General features: G+C 39.5%; 1 protein-coding gene across 3 annotated transcripts in view; it reads right to left on the minus strand.

Annotated features, from left to right (window-relative positions):
* The window catches only part of LOC114648645 (synaptotagmin-like protein 2), a 554,437-nt gene that overhangs the window by 302,175 nt on the left and 228,066 nt on the right, over nt 1-24,196 (minus strand). For 2 of the 3 annotated variants that reach the window (XM_051925337.1, XM_051925335.1), the window contains one exon: nt 19,498-19,829. In XM_051925337.1, coding sequence (XP_051781297.1) covers nt 19,498-19,625 — 128 coding nt within the window. In that variant the 5' untranslated portion in view covers nt 19,626-19,829. Of the gene's footprint in view, nt 1-19,497; nt 19,830-20,266; nt 20,376-24,196 lie in introns of those variants that run through there. The other variant, XM_051925336.1, reaches the window with a different exon arrangement.

The following is a 24,196-nucleotide window of genomic DNA, read 5'->3' on the forward strand; positions in this document are numbered from 1 at the left end:
TCTATCCTTAGCATCCTTCTCCCAATATACTTAGCATCTCTCCTCTGCACATGTCCAAACCAACACAATCTCGCCTCCATTACTTTGTCTCCCAACTGTCCAACTTGAGCTGACCCTCTAATGTACTCGTTCCTAATCCTATCCATCCTCTTCACACCCAATGTAAATCTTAGCATCTTTAACTCTACTACCTCCAGCTCTGTCTCCTGCTTTCTGGTCAGTGCCACCATTTCCAACCCATAGAACATAGCTGGTCTCACTACCGTCCTGTAGACCTTCATTTTCACTCTTGCTGATACTCTTCTCCACCCATTCCACCCTGCCTACACTCTTTCACCTCTCCTCCACAATCCCCATACTGTTGATCCCAAGTATTTAAATTCATCCACCTTCGTCAACTCTACTCCCTGCACCCTCACTATTCCACTGACCTCCTTCTCATTTACACACATGTATTCTGTCTTGTTCCTACGGACCTTCATTCCTGTCCTTTCTAGAGAATATCTCCACCCCTCCAGGGTCTCCTCAACCTACTCCCTACTATCGCTACAGATCAGAATGTCATCAGCAAACATCATAGTCCACGGGGACTCCTGTCTAATCTCGTCTGTCAACCTGTCCATCACCACTGCAAATAAGAAAAGGCTCAGAGCCGATCCCGGATGTAATCCTGCCTCCACGTTGAATGCATCTGTCACTCCTACCACAGACCTCACCACTGTCACACTTCCCTCGTACATATCCTGTACAACTCTCACGTACCTCTCTGCCACTCTCGACTTCCTCATACAATACCATAGCTCCTCTCGAGGCACCCTGTTAAATACTTTCTCCAGGTCCACAAAGACGCAATCCAACTCCTTCTGGCCTTCTCTATACAGTACTTCTCCTTCAACATCCTCAGAGCAAACATTGCATCTGTGGTGCTCTTTCTTGGCATGAAACCATACTGTTGCTCACTAATCAGCACCTCACTTCTTAACCTAGCTTCCACTACTGTTTCCCATAACTTCATGCTGTGGCTCATCAATTTTATCCCCCTGTAGTTACTACAGTCCTTGCACATCCCCCTTATTCTTAAATATTGGCACCAGTACACTTCTTCTCCACTCCTCAGGCATCCCCTCACTTTCCAAGATTCCATTAAACAATCTGGTTAAAAACTCCACTGCCATCTCTCCCAAACACCTCGAAGCTTCCACAGGCATGTCATCTGGACCAACGGCCACTCCATTTTTCATCCTCTTCATAGCTGTCATCCAACCGCTTCTCTCTCTCTTGTTCTCTTCATTCATCAGCCTCTCAAGATACTCTTTCCATCTGCTCAACACACTCTCCTCGCTTGAGAGTACATTTCCATCTTAATTCTTTCTCTCTCTAACCTGCTGCACATCTTTCCCAGCTCAGTCCCTCTGTCTAGCCAATCGGTACAGGTCCTTTTCTCCCTCCTTAGAGTCCAACCTCTCTTACAACTCATCATATGCCTTTTCTTTAGCTCTTCGCCACCTCTCTCTTCACCTTGTGCCTTATCTCCTTGTACTCTTGTCTACTTTCTGCATCTCTCTGACTAGCCCACTTCTTTGCCATCCTCTTCCTCTGTACACTCTCCTGTATTTCCTCATTCCACCACCAGGTTTCCTTTTCCTCCTTCCTCTTTCCAGATGTCACACCAAGCACCCTTCTTGCTGTCACCCTTACTACATCTGCTGTAGTTTCCCAGCTGTCTGGTAACTCTTCACTGCCACCCAGTGCCTGTCTCACCTCCTCCCTAAACTCAACCTTGCAGTCTTCCTTTTTCAGCTTCCACCATTTGATCCATGGCTCTGCCCTCACTCTCTTCCTCTTCTTGATCTCCAACATCATCATACAGACCACCATCCTATGCTGATTAACTACACTTTTTTTCTGCCACCACTTTGCAGAAGAGCTGATCTGAAGGAGACTGAAGACTGCAAAGGATGCAATCTACCTGTGTGCATCTTCCTCTACTCTTGTACGTAACCCTATGTTCCTCCCTCTTCTTAAAATATGTATTCACCACAGCCATGTCCATCCTTTTGGCAAAATCCACTATCCTCCAAGCTTCATTTCTCTCCTTGACTCCATACCTACCAATCACCTCCTCATCTCCTCTGTTCCCTTCACCATCTTGCCCATTGAAATCCACTCCAATCACTACTTTGTCCCTTGGGTACACTGTTCATCATTTCATCCAACTCACTCCAAAAATCTTCTCTCACCCACTGCACACCCAACTTGTGGTGCATATGCACTAACAACATTCATCATCACACCTTCAATTTCCAGCTTCATAATCATTACTCTGTCTGACACTCTTCACCTCCAAAACACTCTTGACATACTGTTCCTTCAGAATAACTCCTACCCCATTTCTCCTCCCATCCACACCATGATAGAACAATTTGAATCCACCTCTGATCCACCTGGCCTTACTCCCCTTCCATTTAGTGTCTTGCACGCACAATATATCAACCTTCCTTCTCTCCATCATATCTGCTAACTCTCTCCCCTTACCAGTCATACTGCCAACATTCGAAGTTCCTACCCTCAGCTCCACTCTTTATTTTCCTCCTCTCCTCCTGCCTCCGGACACGTTTCTCCCCCCACGTTCTTCGGCCAACAGTAACCCAATTTCCGCCAGCACCCTGTCGGCTAACAGTACTGGTGGTGGCCATTGTTAACCTGGGGCTCGACCAATCCGGTATGGAAATTTGTATTATTGTCCGCATACTAATTTGGCAAAATTTTACACTGGATGTAACCCTCCCCATTTATTCGGGCTTGGGACCGGCACAAAATTCTAAAAGAACAATTTTTGAACTTTATCCAATGTCAGTGGTTCTCAGACTTGGTCCTGTGGCTGCAAGTTTTTGTCCCAACATGATTCAAAATAAATAATTGATCTTATTTAGTTGGCTGGTCTTTTCTCTTCTCCTCTTATGGTTTGTACTTCACGCGACACGACATATGCTCCAGGGGACGCTCCTGCTATGCAAATGTTTTACTGTTTATACTTGCGTGCGTACTTTACGTAAATTTGGAGGAATCCACTAGGTGGCAGTGCAAGATATTAGCACAGTGAGAACAGGTTTGGCTTCACGGTGTTGTGAATTGCCTGGAACACCCAACCGCAATATCTCTGAAAAGGATGTTTAATGATTAAATCCAACAATCCAGGGATTTGTCCATTCCAGCTAGCATTGGGCACGAGGCAGAAAGAATCCCTGGACGAGGCCTCAGCTCATCACAAGGTGAATACAAGCACTCACATACACTGGCATCATTTTAGTGTAACCAAATCTGCACATCTTTGGAAGGAAACCGGAGCACACGGTGGAAACTCACCAGGAAAACATTAACTCCAGGCAGGGAATACCAGCAAAGTGACTGCCTGCGAGACAAAAGCGCTACCGCTACACCACTGTGTCACACCAGTGTGTGTAATTATTAACAGTGTTCATTATTTAAACGAAATTAACAATTTATCTGTAAAATGATACATACATACATACTTTAATGCATTTCATCATGAAAGTGATATCAAGTATAAATCTAAGGATTCTAAATGTGCAGAGAGTTGGAATATCATACATTTAATGTGTTCTGTGTGGTGATCTATTGCCGTTTGCTGCTCCTGTCAGGTCAGGAAGAAGCCCCAGGAAAAAAAAAAAAAAAAACGGCACAAAAGATGGTATGTGAGACTTTTAAAATGAATTGTTTCATTATGATCGGGCATATGCTACGCTTGAATATAAAAGCACCACGATTGCATCTGTATGTCAGCATTTTGCTTCACCACATCGAACCATTCATCAAACATCGAAGCGCACACATCAAACCTGCTGGCTGTGAATAGCGGCTTTCTGTCACATGTAGATAGTAAACAGAGACTCTGACGTCACATTCCGAATTTTATCACACTACACCCCCCAGCTTTTTGCTGGTACTGCAACTCGCGCATGTGTTGCATTGATTTCTGAGGACCTGCTTTTCAATGCTTTATTGGTCTTGGTCGGAGGAGCACTTAAAGTAAACGTGCAGCCACGCAATTAAAATGATCGCTGGGCACCTGCATGGTCGCTATCATTAGGGGACGATTAGAAATGCAGAAAACGCTGCTAATGTTAAAATGAATTAATGTTACAAAAATACCCATAGCAGTAAGCAAGCTTGACTGCAGATAAGCAGAGAATAACCTATGGACGCAAGCTGCACTGCCACTTAAGTGTATGGTTTGCCAATATTGACATAGTATTCTGCTCCCTTACTACCGTATATTTTCAAATCCAATCCACACCAGAATTTAACCAGCATTCAGTTTTTGGTGATTTGAAGATTGTAGTTCTAGTGGAGGGACGCCAGAAATCTAAGAGACTCTTGTATATGGGAAACTTCGAACGTGAAGTTATTCGGTGCGCAGCGGAGAAGGGAAGCCCCTGACATTTTTTGGCGTTGATGAAAGCAACATTTGATTGTGGAGGAAACACAAGGCAGCGATCAGCAGGTATGAGGAGTCACAAAATAAATTTTTATTAACTATTAAAATCAAATAGCATTCCATACAAATAAGTTTTACTGGAGTTTGCCTGCCACTGTTAACCGATGCTGGTATTGGGACTAAAGAGTAAGGCTGAAGTTGAATATTGCTGTTTTTTGTACCGGGACTCATTTAAAATTTCCTGAGGTTACAGATGCAAATGGGTGGAGGAAGTGCACATATACACACACACACACACACACACACACACACACTATAAACACAATCTGAGGTAGTGGCAAACAAAACAAACTAAACATTTTGATCATATCTGACCTAGGCACATCTCAAAGTGCATAAGATCAAGAGTGCACAATATTATCAATAACTTTGGCTTCCCTTTTGAAATAAATATTTTGGTCATATAACAATTCTATATATTTGCATGGCACCTTTCTCTCTACTTAACACTATGCATCTCATGCTAAATGCAAACACGTGATCTTTTTAATGTGAGGCAGCAGTGCTATAATTGCATCACTGCAAATATGACCCAGTTATGTCACAATGTGCATTTAAAAGAATAAGAAAACACAACATACACTAGCAGAGCTATCAAAGCTATAAGTGCACAAACCCATTACAAAGGAGGATAGTAACTAAAAAACATGATTTTTTACGGCACAGTCAGGGAACATAGGTTTGTTTTAAATCAACACGTGTGTTGGTATTGTGATGTGTCTTGCTGCTGGCCTGGACTGTAAGGAAAGGAGTCTTGGGGTAAAACACTTTCTAGAGCAGGGGTAGGCAACGTTGGTCCTGGAGTGCCACAGTATGTGCAGGTTTTTGTTCCAACCCAATTCCTTAACGAGAACTCAATTATTGCTGATGAAGCACATATTGCTTAAGTGACATTTTAATGCTTCATTTTAGTGGTCTCACTTGCTAAGGTTCTCCAACCTTAATTGCTTATTTCAATCTTAAACTGCTGCATTCAGTGTTTTAATTGCTCCTTATTAGCAATAAGATGTAAAAGACAAAGCAGCCAGCAGTTCTCCAGCTAGCTTTTTTCCAATTACATCTGTGTGTGTTCATCATGCACGGTTTGATTTAATAAAACACTTAATAGAAAAATGTGACAGACTGAAAATGATCTGTTTTAGGCTTCAAATCATTTGGATGATATCCTTGGAAAGGAAAAAAATCTACGATATAAAAGCCTTACATTGCACAGACTAACAAGCCATAAAATTAAATAAGGTCTGAGATTGGCAATGATTGGTTTCTAATTAAGCAATTGGGTTGGAATGAAAACCTGTAGCCACTGCAGCTCACCAGGACCGACATTGCCTACCCCTGTTTTACATCTTATTGCTAATAAGGAGCAATTAAAACACTGAATGCAGCAGTTTAAGATTGAAATAAGCAATTAAGGTTGGAGAACCTTAACAAGCGAGACCACTAAAATGAAGCATTAAAATGTCACTTAAGCAATATGTGCTTCATCAGCAATAATTGAGTTCTCGTTAAGGAACTGGGTTGGAACAAAAACCTGCACATACTGTGGCACTCCAGGACCGACGTTGCCTACCCCTGTTCTAGAGGGCACTTCCCTAAAGCGAGTTGAGCAACAGGATCAGGGCGAGAGGGGAGCGAATGGTAAAAGACCAGGAAGAGATTCCCCCAGAGAAGTGGTTCTTTTGACAGGTTGTCACAGTATCAGACTACTACCACCACTTCTAGACTCTCAACACACTGCATTGTGGATTGAATGCTAGACTACACGGAGTGTTGCATTCATGGTCTGCACTACTAAGGAATTTCTGAAGGCTTGCAAATTGCATTTTTCTCATTTTTTTTCTTCCGTGTTTCTGGTGAGAAAATGGGCTGGGTGACAGAGGTTCCCTCTGTGCCACCATTTGAATACACTGGCCTTACATGATAAAGGGGCATAATGCTGAAGACATTGAGAGGTGGGATTTCAGATGTGCAGCATGCAGTCCGTTTGCTACTAGGGTGTCTTTCCCCATTCTTGGCTCCAGCTACGTGCTCTCGCACTTTCCTTGGTGTTATAGCAACTACTAAAGGAGTTGCAAAGCAGCCAATTCTGCATGCTTGGTTTAGTTAACCATTTCATGTCAATATGTGAAAAAGGGAATAGAGTAAAAAGGGGAAAGGTGAAACTTTACAAAACCTGTTTATACAATGCAGTAACTAAATTGGATGCATACTCACATCCTGTACAGCAAATTGAAAGTAACCAGAATATAGAAGAAATTACTGTGCTTTGAAATTGATTATTATTTCTTTGCTTGCTTTGAATTTTAAATACATAGGAGTATCCCTTAATTTCAGGATATGAATAAATCACATTTAAAACAGCACTGACTACAGTTAAATTAACTCAGTAGGATTTTTTTTTTTTTTTTTTTTTTTTTGGACAAACCACAACAAGCAAATAACAATACAAAAAATAAAATCTAACACTCATGAGCTCCTGGACATTTAAAATTTGGAAAGTCTGAGGGAAAACCAAGAACACAAAACACTACAGTTTTACAACTAAAATATTCAACAAAATGTTAACATACCTGAAAGTAGAAATAGTAGCCCAAATGCAAGCAACAACATCAATACTTAAGAATTAAAGCAGCAAGAGCTCTTTGACTTTCACAGGCGTTATATATGATTACAGTATGGCGAGTAAAACAAGCAAATGTTTAAGTCCTGAATCTAAGAAAGGTCTGACCCTGATTTTCGTAGTGTGCCCATACTAAAAACATTCCAGTATAAAAGTTTCACTAAACTACATTTTGTTTCTACTTGCTACTTAACTGTTACCTCAAGATATCTTATCACCTTTTATAACATAAGTGTAGAAGTTCTGATCATACATATCCATGGATGACATAAAATGAAGGCTGGGCTCCAAAACCCGTTTTACCTGGGACAATCAGTGCTTGCATTTTATAACACTTAGCTTGAGTCAGTTGTGCAAATATGATTTACATTTATTGACCTGCAGTTTTTAAGGGAGGCTAGGGTGAAATCTTGCTTTCTTTGTAAAGCACACAGTGATTGAGGGTAAGAGGTGATGGGGTTTAGTTGTTAACATTTTTTTTTTTTTTTTTTAATTTCCTAAACAGTTTTTAAACTACTAAATGTATAAATTATTTTTTTCATTCACCTAACAGCTTCTGTTCTAATTATTCTACTATTTTTATAAATTTACTATGTTACTGTGCACAATTCTGTTTCACATTAATAACTTGATCATTATTGTAAGTTCTGACTGATTACTTGCTTACTATCTTTACAATTTATGCTGGAAAATTATATCCCTTCTCTAAGGACACAACCTGAAACTAAGGTCTCTAAAGGTTTAATTTAAATATCCATATTTGGAGGTTTGTTTTTTTTTTTGTTTTTTTTTTTACTGTTAGATCATACATGGAGATTAAGAAGCTAACTTAACATGGCCAAGAATTGGCTTTAAAGTATGCACTAAGCAAATGGTGCTTAGTCTCTAGAACAGTTTGTTTTCTGGGGTATAGAATATTAAGCATTTCTGAATTACAGCAGGGGTGGCACGGTGGCGCAGTGGGTAGCGCTGCTGCCTCGCAGTTGGGACACCTGGGAACCTGGGTTCGATTCCCGGGTCCTCCCTGCGTGGAGTTTGCATGTTCTCCCCGTGTCTGCGTGGGTTTCCTCCAGGCGCTCCGGTTTCCTCCCACAGTCCAAAGACATGCAGGTTAGGTGGATTGGCGATTCTAAATTGGCCCTAGTGTGTGCTTGGTGTGTGTTTGTGTGTGCCCTGCGGTGGGTTGGCACCCTGCCCGGGATTGGTTCCTGCCTTGTGCCCTGTGTTGGCTGGGATTGGCTCCAGCAGACCCCCCGTGACCCTGTGTTCGGATTCAGCGGGTTGGAAAATGGATGGATGGATGGATGGAATTACAGCAGGTCACGGTATCAAAATATTATAGTAACATAACTACATTCCAAAAAACAAAATTAGTCTTGTAGACCAAAAGCAATACTTTGTGGTCAGAGTAATAGTCCACACTCCTCTTCTATCACTGGTAAAGAGATACCAAGTCAGTTGTGAAGCTTGTTGAGCACAGAAAGCTAATAATCTTGTTAACATAACAGATAAAGTCACAGTCACACTCAAAGCCCTGCCCCTCTTAAGCAGGACACAAACAAAATCATAAGTATATGCCAAAAAGGGTAAAAGAATGACAAATTAAAAAAATGGAATATGGCCATACACATGCTTCATATGCAAGCCTAAAAAAAAAAAAAAAAAAGGAAAAATGTCTTGCTCAAAAGGTAAAAATCAAAAAGTAGGACAGATTGTAATACTGTAATATTTTGTTTAAATAAATTCTCAACACATTTTAACAAAAAATGGAAGTAACATCATAAAGCCAGATAAATGCTGACAGCCAGCACTAAAGAGAGCTGTGGTCTGTAATGGATTGCGTTCCAAAATTGATTTTTCATCATCCCTTTGATAACAAAAATCAATTTTTGTAAGAATCACATTTTTCCCCCCCACTGTCAACTTTTTGTGCTGAGTGATAGAAAAATAGAATTAGAAAATGTTACAAAACATTTTCCTCTTATATTTTATCATACAGTATAGATCCCTCAGTGTATTGATCAAAGTGTAAAAGGAATAAATGGTTTAAAAATGCGTACATACATACTATATTATATATATATATATATATATATATACACACACACACACACACACATATATACATACACACACACACACGATTTGTTAGACACATATTTATATAAAAAAACAGGCATTTTAGTGAACTCTACTGTATATGCTAAGCAACCTAACATTTGACATGGCAGTGTTTACTTTCAATTTTTTAGAATTAAAAAATTGAAAGTAAATTTAATGTTTATGCCTTTTTCAGCAAGACAATATTAAATGCAGGGTAGTTTTAAAAATGAACGGGAACTAGAATGTCTTCTGTTAGTATGGTACAACTACCCACATTTTCAGCCCTGACTTAACCGTATCAGTCAGGAAATACAGTATGATTCCCAGGTTTTTAAAAGAAAACTCCAAAACAATGACAGTAAAGAGACTTTAAACAGTTGGTGTCTCTATATAATCAAGCTTTCTTCATCTTTAAGCGATTTAATTCAGATTACTTATATAAAAAAAATAAATAAATAATACAATAAACTTTGGCTACATTAATACTGCAAGAAAATGGAAATCAATTGTATTTTTCCCCCCATATATGACACACATCTTTTAGAGACGTATGAACAACAAAAATATACATGGAACCTAAACTTAAGAACAGATTTAGAACTTAACATGTGGTGCCTTTTCCAATACAAAACGTGCATAAAATTACATGCAAGAGGTTTCTGGTAGTTTATATGCCTCAAAAGTTTAAAATAACAGATGAATTATCATCCAAATGTGCTTGCTAGAACCGAGTTGTACAAGTTCCAAATGCCTTCCAAATAATCATACTAATTAATTTAGTCGGAAGGGATGACAATGATGGGAAGTGTGGAAGTTCAGTATACTCAAAAGTCCTACTGGACAAGAGGACTGGACGGTGTACAGCACTTTGGGCCTGTCAGAATTCAGAATAGCCTTTAGCCACACACTTTCTGATGGAGATGATGCATCTAACATTTGATTTCCCATGAACAGTTGTGGGTTCTATTGGATCCGATTTATTTCAACATCCTTCTCCCAGCGGCCCTGGTTCTTGTCATGTCCATACGTTTCTAGTCTCAAAAAAGGACAGCTGACAGCTTTCATTTTCAGTTTCTTAAGGTTGCAATTACGCAGGTAACTTCCAGTAGTAAGTTCATGGAGTGGTGCAGCATCTATGCTGTGGACATTCACAATGGCAAAAAAACGTTGCAACTATCTAACGCATTTTTTTTTTTTTAATTTAATATGTGGACCATATTCAAGATAGATATCTATGCACAATCACACAGCTGGGTTGCAAAAAGTAATTTAATCATTAAATCAAATCATTAACTATATGTCAGAGTTGAGTCACTTTTAGCTTCCATTTGCAAATAGCCAAAATTTGCCTTTAATTGACATTTCTAATCTCTATTGGTGCAGAGTTGTCAGCTTTTATAGTCGATGTTAGACATATTAACAATTGTTTCTACTTTTATACTGAACATCTAATCCAATGATCAGCACATCATTTTATCAACAGGGGCATTGCCCCAAATTTTCACCTGTGAGGCTATAAATTATTTTATCCACTTGCAAGGCTGAGATGTTTGTCAAAAAGACTGCAAATCATAAGCATACTCAAAAAAATGGGTATAGACCAATTATACCTAGTAGTATTTCTTAAAATTAGATAGAGAGAGAGATCCTGTTTCCCCTTCCTCACAGGTTAAGAGTCTGGGTGTCATCCTTGATAGCACTATCTTTTCAGTCCCACATCAATAACCTCTCTCAGTCTGCATATTTCCACCTGCGTAACATTAATCGTATTCGCCCCTCCCTCAGTCCCCATATAACTGCTATCCTGGTACATAGCCTAGTGACCTCTCGTTTGGATTATTGAAATTCCCTTTTCTTTGGTCTTCCTCGAGAATCTCTTTATAAGCTTCAACTGGTCCAGAATGCAGCTGCCTGTATCATTACTAGAACCCCCTCTACTCACCATATCACTCCTGTCTTGCAGCAGCTTCATCGGCTTCCAGTTAAGTTCCGTATTGACTTCAAAATTCTCCGGTTAACATTTAAGGCTATCCACAACCCTCCATATCTGTCTAACCTCCTCCATGTTGCCATTCCTTCCCACACCCTTAGATCCTCTTCCTCCATCCACCTGACTGTCCCCTTCACCCGTCTTACCACCATTCAGGTGATCTGCTCCCCAGCTTTGGAACTCCTTACCACCCGAGCTTAGAAATATTGATTCATTCTCACTTTTCAAACCTAAACTTAAAACTCATTTGTTTAAGACTGCTTTTTCTCTTTGATTATAATTGCTCTGCCTGATTTTAATTTTTGCATTTATTCAGTTTTGTTTATAAGTGTTTTATCTATTGTTTGATGTCCTTGAGTGTTTAGAAAGGCACCTACGAAGAGAGAGATATTCACTTTTCTCATTGTAACATACTTTAAACTTAACGGTTAGTTATGCATTTCCTTATAACAGTGGTCCTATACTGAGGGCTAGGATGAGTGACAGTTCTGTGGTTTAAATGCAAATATGTTGCCAGTCATGTACAGTGCAAGATTAAAGGGGGTTATGTGGTCCAATAGGATTATAGCAGCATCTTAAAAACATAGCACCATTTACACATCCAAGATACTCCTGTTGCATTTTACACTCTGATCCATTAATAAAATGACTTTAAAAGCACAATAGTCACATCTTAGGGCATACTTTAGGTTTTCTGCAAGCTAATGGTGCACTCTTGGGCATATTACAGGAATACACAAGGTTTCCAAAACTGGAGTCTTAACGAGTCCAAAATTTCACCTTGAATTAAAGTCTGATTTTCCAGCAACCGTGTCTGTATTAATATAGTGCAATGAAGCAAAAAAAAATCTATTAGAACATTCTTCAGTTTTATAATTGTTAACCAGTTATGAAGTTAAGCTGTTAAAATGTTGAGACTCTACAACTTCTCCCTGATATCCCACTAAATGGGGAACACAATCCAAAACACCCAGAGTCAAAAACCATGTGCTTCCTCACTGCAGCCAGTCCTCCTTGGCCTTAACGTTATGCAGTTTTGGGTATTTGCTCTTCCTTCCTTCCAGGGAGTCTTTTACTCCATCTATCTCAAAGTGATAACCCTAGATATTTAAACTTTCTGGACTCCATGAAGGACAAGGTTTAAAAATGTCCCACACTGGTAAGACAAATTCTCCCCCTCTTAAAGTGGATCCTTATAAAAGTCTTACGATCATCACAATTAAAACACCACCAACAAAAATTAAACTACATAACATTAAATACTGGATTGTTTCAGGTGTGTTATGCTAGGTACCCCATATAGTTAACTAGAAATTTCACATTATCTGTAATCCAAATTTTTTCTCTATAAATACAAATTTAATAAATATAAATATTCAAGTGTTCTGATTGAACTCCTTTGGAAAAATCTTTAAGTGGAGTGGACTCATGCAAAGTTTTCTTTGCCTAATCCATTTACATTTCAGTCACCAATGGCCACCAAATCTGGTTTATTCTATTTTTAAGAAAAATTGGGACCCAAGATTTCCCCCAATCAATTCTTGTGTTTGGCATCATATTTTTCTGGTAAAGAAATTCTCATCCAAGCAAGAAGAAATAACCCTAGAGTGCAAAATATAAATACAACTGAACAAAAACCAACAGTGAATTAGAAACCAAATCAGATAAACAATGCTTCATCCGGGATCAGCCTCATAGAGCCAAGCCTTCACCATTTGATGATGCACAGCTGGAGGGCTGCAAATCTACTGTTCACCATCACTCAACTATAGCCCTGTAGGAATGGAATAGCTTTCCCATCACATTTAGAATTATTGATTCTATCTACTTTAAAAATAAAAGCAAAAAGCACTGAAAAAAATCTACCACTTCAGACTATCTTCTGAATCCTGACATCCTAACATCACCTATACTGTATTGTTGTTTCTGCCATGTGTGAAACATGGGTATGTATACACACACACACACACACACCAGTTTTAAAATGCAATACACTGTATCTATCAAATGTACTAAAATTGTACAAAATTACTGAAGCCCTGACAGGCTCTGGGCAGACTGCAGTATTTATAAAAAGGAAATATGAAGAACGAACAAATGCAGAGTGTTGTTTTGAGCCAACACTAATAGAATTGAAAATTATTCCCTTTATGCATTTCTCCCCTTTGAATTTGGAGTAAAATGAGTGTGTATTATTGCAACACTATTCAAAAATGGTGGTAGGATTTTTAAGGAGGGGTTCAATGTTGACTGATAAAAACCACAAAAATAATTCCCGCTTGTTGTTTGGATCATCATCATTTCTAGAACCAATTTTAGAATTGACCACAATAAGATAACTTCCATGTCAAGCCAAGTTTTAACAGGACAGCATTTAGAGAAATGTTATACAATTATGGAAATTGGGCATCATCACTCATTTGGTTAATGAAAAATTTCTGGTCATTACTTTTACTGAGGGGCTCCACTTAAAACTCGTACATACATTCACAGATGCTCTGTACCAAGTCTAACCTGCCAATTACTGTAAAATGGACAGATTATTTTCTACTTGGAGAGGCATAGACCAACAACCAAGTGTGCTCTGGAACTAAAGACTATTAAACCTTTTTAGGTCTGAGCAGTGAAGATCTGGTGTAAAATTTTGCCAGATCAATATGTGGACAATACAGATTTCCATACCTAAATCGGTCGATCCCCGGGTTAACAATGGGCGCCACCAGTACTGTTAGCTAACAGGTGTTGCAGTTGATGCCCCTATCGACCTCTTGAACCCTCAGGTACCACTCCAAACACTGGGTAAAAATCCAATTATTATTTATTTTATAATAATGTGCACAAAGCACCCTCCACTCCACACTATACATACAACAATCAATAATCCAACACAATAATCACTCCTCCTCTCCCAGACACTTCACCACCCTTCCTCCCAGCTCAGCTCAATGTCTGGGATTTCCCATAGTCCTTTTATAGTCCTTGACATGGAAGTGTTTCGCCCTCTCTGTCCACGTGACTAGGAACACTTCCAGGTCATATAAAAATTCCACTTCTTCACCCCGGAAGCACATTGTTCCTTCCGGTCATGCGTTTATGACGCACTTCCGGGTTATAGGGCACGTAGCACCCTGTGAGCATCCCAGCAGTGACTCCTGGCGGCCCCGACGTCATCCAGCAGGGCTGTGTATTAAAACTCCATGATGCCCTGCTGGAACTCGGGGCATCCCTATGTTGCAGGTAGGGCTCCATCCGGCGGCTTGGAGGTGTTGGCCGGAATATATGGTCGGCAATCCCTCACACAGGGTACTAGCTGAAATTGGCCTGCTGTTGGCCAAAGAAGGAGAAGAAGAGGGAGGGGGGGAGATGTGTCCAGAGGCAGGACAAAAGAGTGGAACTGAGGGTAGAAACTTTGAATGTTGGCAGTATGACTGATAAGAGGAGATTTAGCCGAAATGATGGAGAGAAGGAAGGTGATATATTGTGCGTGCAAGAGACTAAATGGAAGTGGAGGAAGACCACGTCGATCAGAAGTGGGATCAAATTGTTCTATCATGGTGTGGATGGCAGGAGAAATGGGGTAGGGGTTATTCGGAAGGAACAGTATGTCAAGAGTTTTTGGAAGTGAAAAAGAGTGTCAGACAGAGTAATGATTATGAAACTTGAAATTGGAGGTGTGATTATGAATGTTGTTTGTGCATATGCCCCTCAAGTTGGGTGTGTGATGGATAAGAAAGAAGATTTCTGGAGTGAGTTGGATGAAGTGATGGTCAATGTACCAAAAGGACAGAAAGTGGTGATTGGAGCGGATTTCAATGGACATGTTGGTAAAGGGAACAGAGATGAGGAGGTATGGTGTCAGAGAGAGGAATGAAGGTCAGATGATAGTGAATTTTGCAAAAAGGATGGGCATGGCTGTGGTAAATACATATTTTAAGAAGAGAGAGAAACACAGGGTGATGTACAAGAGTAGAGGAAGATGCACACAGGTAGATTATATCCTATTCAGAAGAGTCAATCTGAAGGAGATTAAAAGCTACAAAGTGGTGTAGTTAGACAGTATAGGCTGGTGTTCTGTAGGATGACACTGGAGACCAAGAGGAGTCCTTCTGTGAGGGCAGAGCCAAGGTATCAAATGGTGGAAGTTGAAAAAGGAAGACTGCAAGGTTGAGTTCAGGGAGGAGGTAAGACAGGCACTGGGTGGCAATGAAGAGTTTATAGATAGCTGGGCAACTACAGCAGAAGTAGTAAGGGTGTCAGCAAGAAGGGTGCTTGGCATGACATCTGGTCAGAGGAAGGAGGAAAAAGAAACCTGGTGGTGAAATGGGAACGTACAGGAGAGTACACAGAGGAAGATGAAGGAGAAGTGGGATAGTCATAGAGATGCAGAAAGTAGACAAGAGTACAAGGAGATAAGGCGCAATGTGAAGAGAGAGGTGGCGAAGGCTAAAGAAAAAAGTGTATGAGGAGTTGTATGAGAGGCTGGACACTAAGGAGGAAGAAAAGGATCTGTACTGATTGGCTAGACAGAGGAACCGAGCTGGGAAAGATGTTCAAGAGATTAGGGTGATAAAGATGAAAACATACAAGCAAGGAGGGTGTGTTGAGAAGATGGAAAGAGTACTTTAAGAGGCTGATGAATGAAGAGAATGAGAGAGAGTGAGAGAAAGTTGGATGATAAGAAGATAGTGAATCAGGAAGTGCAACAGGTTAGCAAGGAGGAAATAAGGACAGCTATGAAGAGGATGAAGAATGGAAAGGCTGTTGGTCCATGACATACTTGTGGAAGCATGGAGGTGCTTAGGAGAGATGGCAGTGGAGTGTTTAACCAGATTATTAAATGGAATCTTGGAAAGTGAGAGGATGCCTGATGAGTGGAGAAGTGTACTGGTACCAATTTTTAAGAATAAAGGGGATGTGCACAGCTGTAGTAATTACAGGGGGAAAAAAAAAAATTGATGAACCCCAGCATGAAGTTATGGGAAAGAGTAGTGAGCAGCAGTATGGTTTCATGCCAAAGAAAGAGCACAACAGATGCAATGTTTGCTCTGAGGGTGTTGATGGAGAAGTATAGAGAAGGTGAGAAGGAGTTGCATTGTGTGTTTGTGAACCAGGAGAAAGCATATGTTTGAGGAAGTCGGGAGTGGCAGAGATGTAAGAGTTGTACAGGACATGTACGAGGGAAGGGCGACATGTCTGTAGTACGAGTGATGGATGCATTCAGCATGGAGGTGAGATTACATCAGGGATTGGCTCCAAGCCCTCTCTTATTTGCAATGGTGATGGATAGGTTGACAGATGAGATTAGACAGGAGTCCCCTTGGACTATCATGTTTGCTAATGATATTGTGATCTGTAGCAAGAGTAGGGAACAGGTTGAGGAGACCCTGGAGAGGTGGAGATATGCTCTAGAGGAGAGGAATGAAGGTCTGAAAGGACAAGACAGAATACATGTGTGTGAATGAGAGGAAGGTCAGTGGAATAGTGAGGATGCACGGAGTAGAATTGGCGAAGGTGGAGGAGATTAAATACTTGGGATCAACAGTACAGAGAAACAGGGATTGTGGAAAAGAGGTGAAAAAGTGTCAGAAGTAATTTGTGACAGATGGGTATCAGCAAGAGTGAAAGGGAAGATCTACAGGACAGTAATGAGACCAGCTTTGTTATATGGGTTGTGGACGGTGGCACTGACCAAAAAGCAGGAGACACAGCTACAAGTGTCAGAGTTAAAGACGAGGATGGACAGGATTAAAAATGAGTACATTAGAGGGTCAGCTCTGGTTGGACGGTTAGGAGACAAAGTCAGAGAGACAAGATTGCATTGGTTTGGACATGTGCAGAGGAGTGATGCTGGATGTTAGGGATGGAGCTGGCAGGTAAGAGGAAGGCCTAAGAGGAGGTTTATGGATGTGGGGAGAGAGAACATGCAGGTGATGGGTGTGACAGAGCAAGATGCAGAGGACAGGAAGATATGGAAAAAGACGATCCGCTGTGGTAAACCCTAACAGGAGCAGCCAATAGAAAAAGTGAAGATTGCAAACAAAAGTGTACCACAGTCTTAAAAACTGATCTGTCAAAATATTCACCTAAATGGTGAATCACATATTCTAGGACAAACAATGATGAGGTGAATTTGAAATTAAAGCCAGAAAGATGTGGAAACCTTAACACATTTTGCAAAATCTACATGATATAATGAAACAACTTTGTTAATAACTAACCAAAAGATCTTTATGGACTAAAAGGGCTTTGCTCGTTTGTCAGTGAAATGCCTATACAATTTTTAATTTAAGAAACCATTGCAACACAGCATGAGATAGAGAACAAGCATTATACCTGGAGGTTAGATTAATGAAATGCTAAGAAATGTTAATCATCTGGGTTATACACGCAATGAACAGAACACTTGATGAACTGTAAAAAAACAAACAAAAAAATCTGTCAATGACTGTTCTAACTTCTGGTAGACAACCAAGCAAATCAGCTACCAATCATTTTGTCATTTGTAGTAATCACCCAGGAATAATGTCAAACGAAAACTCAGCTTTGTATTAATCATTTAAAGCATATGCAAGCTAGACTCAAGACACTTTTTAGTATACTTTATTAGAAGGGAAACAAAATAAACCCCAACAAAAAGCCTTATATCTGTACTGTGTACTGTAATACTATGTAAACTGTAATATGAAACAGGGGCTGCATGACAACACAGTGGTTAACACTGCTGCTTCACATATTCAGCATCCTGGGCTCTCATCATCCATACAGAATCTGCACATTATATCTATGTAGGTTTTCTCCCAAAGATACAGGCCAGATAAATTAGCAATGGAAGCATAGTCCCGTGCAAATAGGACTGCATGTGAGTGAGCAGGCCCTACAATGGAAAGGTACCCTGTTGTAAGTGTGCCTTACACCCAGTACTTCCAGAACAACCTCCAATTCCCTACAACCCAGAGAGTTAGATAAAGCAAATTATAGTATATAGATTTGAGGACTACTTGTACAAATATAAAATACAGCACTAAACAACTGGTTTGGTAGAAGCCTTCCACTCATCAAATCTGTTTTTTTTTTGTTTTTTTAAATAAGATAAATAAAAATAAAACAAAGTCTAACACAGGCTAATAAAGTACCAGTTTAAATCAAGGCATGTAACAGAAAAAAAATGTACTTAAAACTTTGAAAATGTCTTTGATAGAAAGATTAAATTCTGAAACCAACAGCATTTGACGCAACATAAAAATGGATTTCAGGTTAATTCATTGGCTGGAGATGAAGAGTAGAGTGCCCCGGGGGTCTGTGCTTGGACTGTTTCTATTATATTAATGACATTGACATGCAGCAAAAAAGTTGAATAAAAATCAAGGCACATTATGCTCAGAATGTATAATACAGTAAAGTACACTTTATCTGGTGAACTGTGTGCTATTCTCATTACTAATCAACAGATGCAGTGGCTATGCAGATACAAAATTGTGGGGAAAAATTAAATAAAATAGTAAGGGCTCTATGGAGGCCACACCACCAGTCACATAACTCCTGGTTCTTTTTGATAAAAAGAGCTCCATATGATCTAGACTTGGGCAGTAAATCCACATTTCTGCCAATTTTTGTTTGACACCTCGTTTTCATCTTACTAATATGTTCACTCTTTCCATACAGTAGGAAACAATGATTTGAAAGTTAAACTGCCACGTCTGGCTATGCGAGTCAAATTAGGTATACATTCAATAGATATTAGAACATTATAAAGAGTTAGACAAGAGGCGGCCATTCACTGCAAGCAGACCAGTGGTATAAACGCAAGCCAATATAGTTCTTACGCAAACCAATGCAGTTCACTCACAAACCAATAACAAACGCGCCCGAACCAGCGATGTACAAGTGCAAATAAATATACGGGTAGTTCACATGCAAATGAGTATTATACATAAACTATATCAGTCTGTATAACACAAACCGAGAACGGACGCGAAACAATACAGTTCGTTGGAATGAAACCAGTATTGCACGCAGGCAAACCGATAGTAAGTATTAAACCAAAAGATCACACACACAAATATGCGATTTATGGCCTGTGTGGCCCCTCACATTAAAATAGACCGTTTTACTAACACTGCGAATCGCAAATTAATTAATACGTACAATACACAGCAATGTAATGTCATCGTGTGCTATTCTCATTACTAATCAACAGATGCAGATACAAAATTGTGGGGTTAAACAGTGACAAACACAACAGAAACAGTGCGTTTTCGTACTCACCTTACTCGGCTTTTCTCCCTGTTCTTCAGGCGTGCATCCCGCTCCAGCACTTGCAAAATCATATTTTCTTCCTCAGATGACAAGAAACTCAAATCCAGATTTTTGGAATAATCCCATTCCGATTTCATTGTGAAGACAATTAGGTTGCACTAGCACAGCACACAAACTCGCTAGTTTAAAATATAAAGGTAAGTCTGCCACGTGCAATTTTCTTTTTAGTATTCTGAACAGATCCAGGATCTCCTTAACACGTTTTTTGTAAACCATCGAATGTCAAACTTCATTTGTTTTCACAGGCACAGTCCGCTGCAATTGAAAGGTTCACAGATAACCTAAGAGGAAAAAAAAGAGAGAACGAAGAATATCAAGTTCTCATAAAAACACGCCAAGCATCCAATTACAACATAAGGGTGAGTATGGCTTTAAATGGATTTTCTCTACAGACCAATCTTTCAAAAACTGTTTGGTATAAAAGCGGTAAGTTAAATACTGAAAAGGCAAGAACGTTTCAGTCAATTCACCTCTTAACTTTTTTCGGAACTGGTCTCAGCTTTGTCCGTTATTTAAAGTGCGCTAATGTGTGAAATGTGTCTTAAATGATCGGTCTGGCAGCCCACTTGCAGTTTGAGGGCTGTTAGTTGTAGTCAACATCTTAATCACGTTGGCCTCTAAATAAAATTAGAGTCATATTAAATATAACACCAGATTTCTATTTGGCTATCCTCATGCTGTAAAAATAGTTCTTAGAACTTCAGTGAAGAACACCCACCCTGAGCACCAATGTAGGAGTTCGATAGCTGCGCTTCGTTAAACTCCTCACTTAACGGCTTCTCTCGGTGAATTCTGACGTTCACTTGTTTATTCCGTGTTTGCTTGATATTGTAATTCTGCCACTGACTTGTAACAACATACCGGTCTGGTTGTGATTAGAGTTCACTACAAATTCAACCGGCCTGGCCTTCCGACTTCAATCAAATAGAATGTAATATAAACGTGGGAGCGACAAGATAAGTCGCGTTCTTTTAGCGAAACAGTGTAGATCTGACCAATCCTGCTAGTAACGCTGCGACTACACCAGCAATCACCACGAGAAGCCAATTAAGCAAACAGGTCAGTTGCTCAAAGGAAGAAGGGGCATTCTGTTGAGAAAAAGGGTTTGCGCATGGATGTGATGAGTCGAGTCAAATTAACATTTAGCGACTTCATGCAATGATTTTCATTTATTTTAAAGTGTACTATATCCGAAGCAGAATTGAAGATATCTTCAAATAACTTCATTTACATTTTAAAATATGTAGAGTACATTTTGAGAAATCTTCAGTGCGTTTTAAGGTATCTAATATACATTTTATATATCTGAAACAGAGAATGGTCTAGAGGTTATTTTCAGATATCTTGAAAAGTACAGTGGTTACAGTAATTTCATTTTTTTTATAAATTTCCTGTGCATTTGGAAATAGCTTAAATACATTTCGATACATCGTAACATAACTACATGTAATTCAATGTATCTGAAATTACTTTCAAGATGGTTTAATGTAAAATGAACTCCCATTTAAAACATAGGTAATTTTACAGGAAGTCCTTTTGAGATATAATGAATTAAATTTAAGAGGTCTCAAAACGTCCAAAGAGTCGTTTGAAGATACGTATCTTGTATCAATAAACGAATCGCATGGAACTTATTTCACGATATTTTGAATTGCTTTGGAGCTATCTTAAAATACATTTCAGATATCTGAGAGTTACGAGGATGTAATTTTAAGATACCTTAAAGTTCATCTCAGATATCTCAAATTACATTCCAGATATCTTGAAACAGTTGTATTTCCCGGTATCTATAATTCATATCAAATATCCTGAAATGCGTTTTCAGTTATCTTAAAAAGCATTTTGAGATATCTAAATAATTCACCTTCCCTTACATGGAATTTCATCTTATTTATCAAAGGGATGACAGAATACAAGAAGCAAAGATTTTTAACAATAATAATTTAAAAAAAAAGTTATTTGTTAACAATTACATTTATATATATATATATATATATATATATATATATATATTATCTGGAAGAATGATGCGTTATTTAGCTCTGCTGCCTCATAGATCCTGGAGACTGGGTCTGACTCCTGGGAAATGTGGATATTGTTCAACTGCCTGTTGTCCAAGGAGGTTTTTCTTCTTGTACTCCAGTTTTGCATTTCACATCCCAATGATATGCATATTAGGTTAACTGACAACTCAAAACTGAGTGTGCTTGAGTGTGCCCCACAGTGTGACTGCTGCTATTACCACTATTCAATTACCCATCGAATAGTATTCGATTTGGTTTGGAAATGGATGGATGTAATCCATTTTATCTATTTCTCATCAAAACTTATATTTTCCATTATAAGGGTGCACTTAACCAAAGCCTATCCTAGCTGCATCATGGTGAAGGCACAGAAAACCCTAAATAAGGGATTACAACACTTTGTTCCTGGGCTGAGGGTCTCCAATCAATCTAACATGCATGTTTTCTGCCCAACGATAAAGCATATGGAAACCATATTGGCAGTGATCAGAAGTTCAACTCATGTGTTTAAGAGTTGTGACATGGGTTCAGTAATCTTTTTTAAAGAACATTAGTCTGTGTTACTATAGGAGTGCTAGAAGTCCTCCATGAGCGCAAGACTTTACATATTTTTATATACTGTTACAGTACATTTTAAAATCTGAAAGCTTTAAAAACTGAATTCTACACATGTATAACATTATCATCATCATCATTCTGACTCCTAGGAAATATTTCCATGCCAGCTGAGAGAAATAATCCCTTATGTCCTAGGTGAACCTCTAAGTCTTTTCCCAGTGAGCTATGCCTTGTGCACCTTCCTTGCGAGGTACTAAAGGGACATTCTTACTTCATGCCCAACCAGCCTTCTTGACTAAATTCACAGAAGTCATGTTCTTCTCCAAGTCCCTCCCTCTGTCACAGAGAGTGGGTCTATCAACCTCATTTTGGCTACTTACCATATGTTCCAGATCTTATTCTTCCAGTTATTAGACAGAGGTTATGACAATAAGTAGTAATGGGAATGTAAACAGTGTGGTAAGGCAAAACCTTCATTTAAGAATTCAGTGCCTGCAGTTCTAGTACAATATCTACAATGCCACATTTCCTGTTATCAATCAATCTCATAACTTTTTCCCTTGCTGAATAACAAGACTCAGAAGTAATTGAACTCCTTCACCTGGGGCAGCCACTCACCCCTTACCTGAAGAGAATAAACTTCTTGTTTCCAAGAGAGGACATGGAAAATTTGAGGGTCTGATTCTCATCCTAATTGCAGAATTCTCAGCAGTGAACCATTCCAGTCTGATGTAGCTAAGACAACAACATCATCTACAAGCAGATGGATAATCCTTAAGTTCTCAAAATCATAAAGTTCTCAAAATCATAAAGTTCTCAAAATCCTTAAGTTCTCAAAATCCTTAAGTTCTGAAATCCTTGGCTGTGCCTTGATATCCTCATCCATAAAAATCAAAACGCATCTTTGATGGTGTTATGTGGCAGTACTGAAAAGACTCATTTTAACAGCAAGTACAACTATTGCTCCATAAATATATGCAGTAGCACTAATTCTGTTGAAGCACCTCCTACAAGATACTAAAGATCATACAGGACAAGACCATAAGCCTTTCCAAATCAAAAAATGCAAATAAAGATAGGATTGGCAATTTCTAATTACCTCTTAAAAATGTGTGCTAGTGTCCCTCCTGGATATAAGGCTCAAAAATCAATTGCAGGCTCTGTTCCAATATCCTGACATAGGCTTTCCTAGGGAGGCAAAGGATTGTGACCCCTTGGTAACTGTATCACAGCCACTTATCTCCCTTTTTTTAAAAAGAGAACCGCCACTAAAATCTGGTAGTGTTAATGATCTGTTTATCTCTTCCTATTAACATTGAAGAAGAACGTTAGCCAAAACACCCCAAGCAATGTCCACTGATTTCTGTTTGGATCTCATGCACCCTTACGTCCTTGTCACTAGTGAGGTTTTTAGTCATTGCAGAGACCTCAGACTAAAACAATGCTTTTGATTTAGAAGTTTATCAAAATACTTTTTTCATCTTTCGACAATATCCCCAGTTCCCATAGGTGAATCCTAAAAACACTTCCCGAGTTTTTTAAATGGTTTTTTACAATCTCCGTGACCAGAACAAACACTACTAAAACATGTGCTTTCACTTCAGCCACTGCTGTAGCTGCTGCATTTTATGCTTTCTGGTGCTGTACTTCAGTCAAATCAGGGGCTTCCCTTATTGCTGATGTGCACCAGTGAGTCCTGGTCAGGTCAGGTCAGGTTGGGGAGCATGCACTGGTACAGCACATTGCCGTACCCGCCACATGACGAAACAGGTTGGCAACCCCCCAGGCAGACATGCGGTCCAGTACCACCCCCCAAAAATGACCATCTATCTGCCGCAGCCAGGTGTTACGTGGGCATCTGAATGGCCTGGTCCAGCCACTCAGGTCCTCAACAATGTAAGCCAGATCACACTCGGGGAAACATGCCACATGGCCGTAGTGCCGTAACAGATGCTCCCTCACAATGCAAGTTATGTGCCTCATTTGGGACTCCATGAGCAACTGCTCGTTCAACACAAGTCAAACTAGTGGTACCAAAGGATTCTCTGAAGAGGCACAGTACTGAA

Source organism: Erpetoichthys calabaricus, chromosome 3 (assembly GCF_900747795.2).
Source record: "Erpetoichthys calabaricus chromosome 3, fErpCal1.3, whole genome shotgun sequence".
In the NCBI taxonomy this organism is placed as follows: domain Eukaryota; kingdom Metazoa; phylum Chordata; class Cladistia; order Polypteriformes; family Polypteridae; genus Erpetoichthys; species Erpetoichthys calabaricus.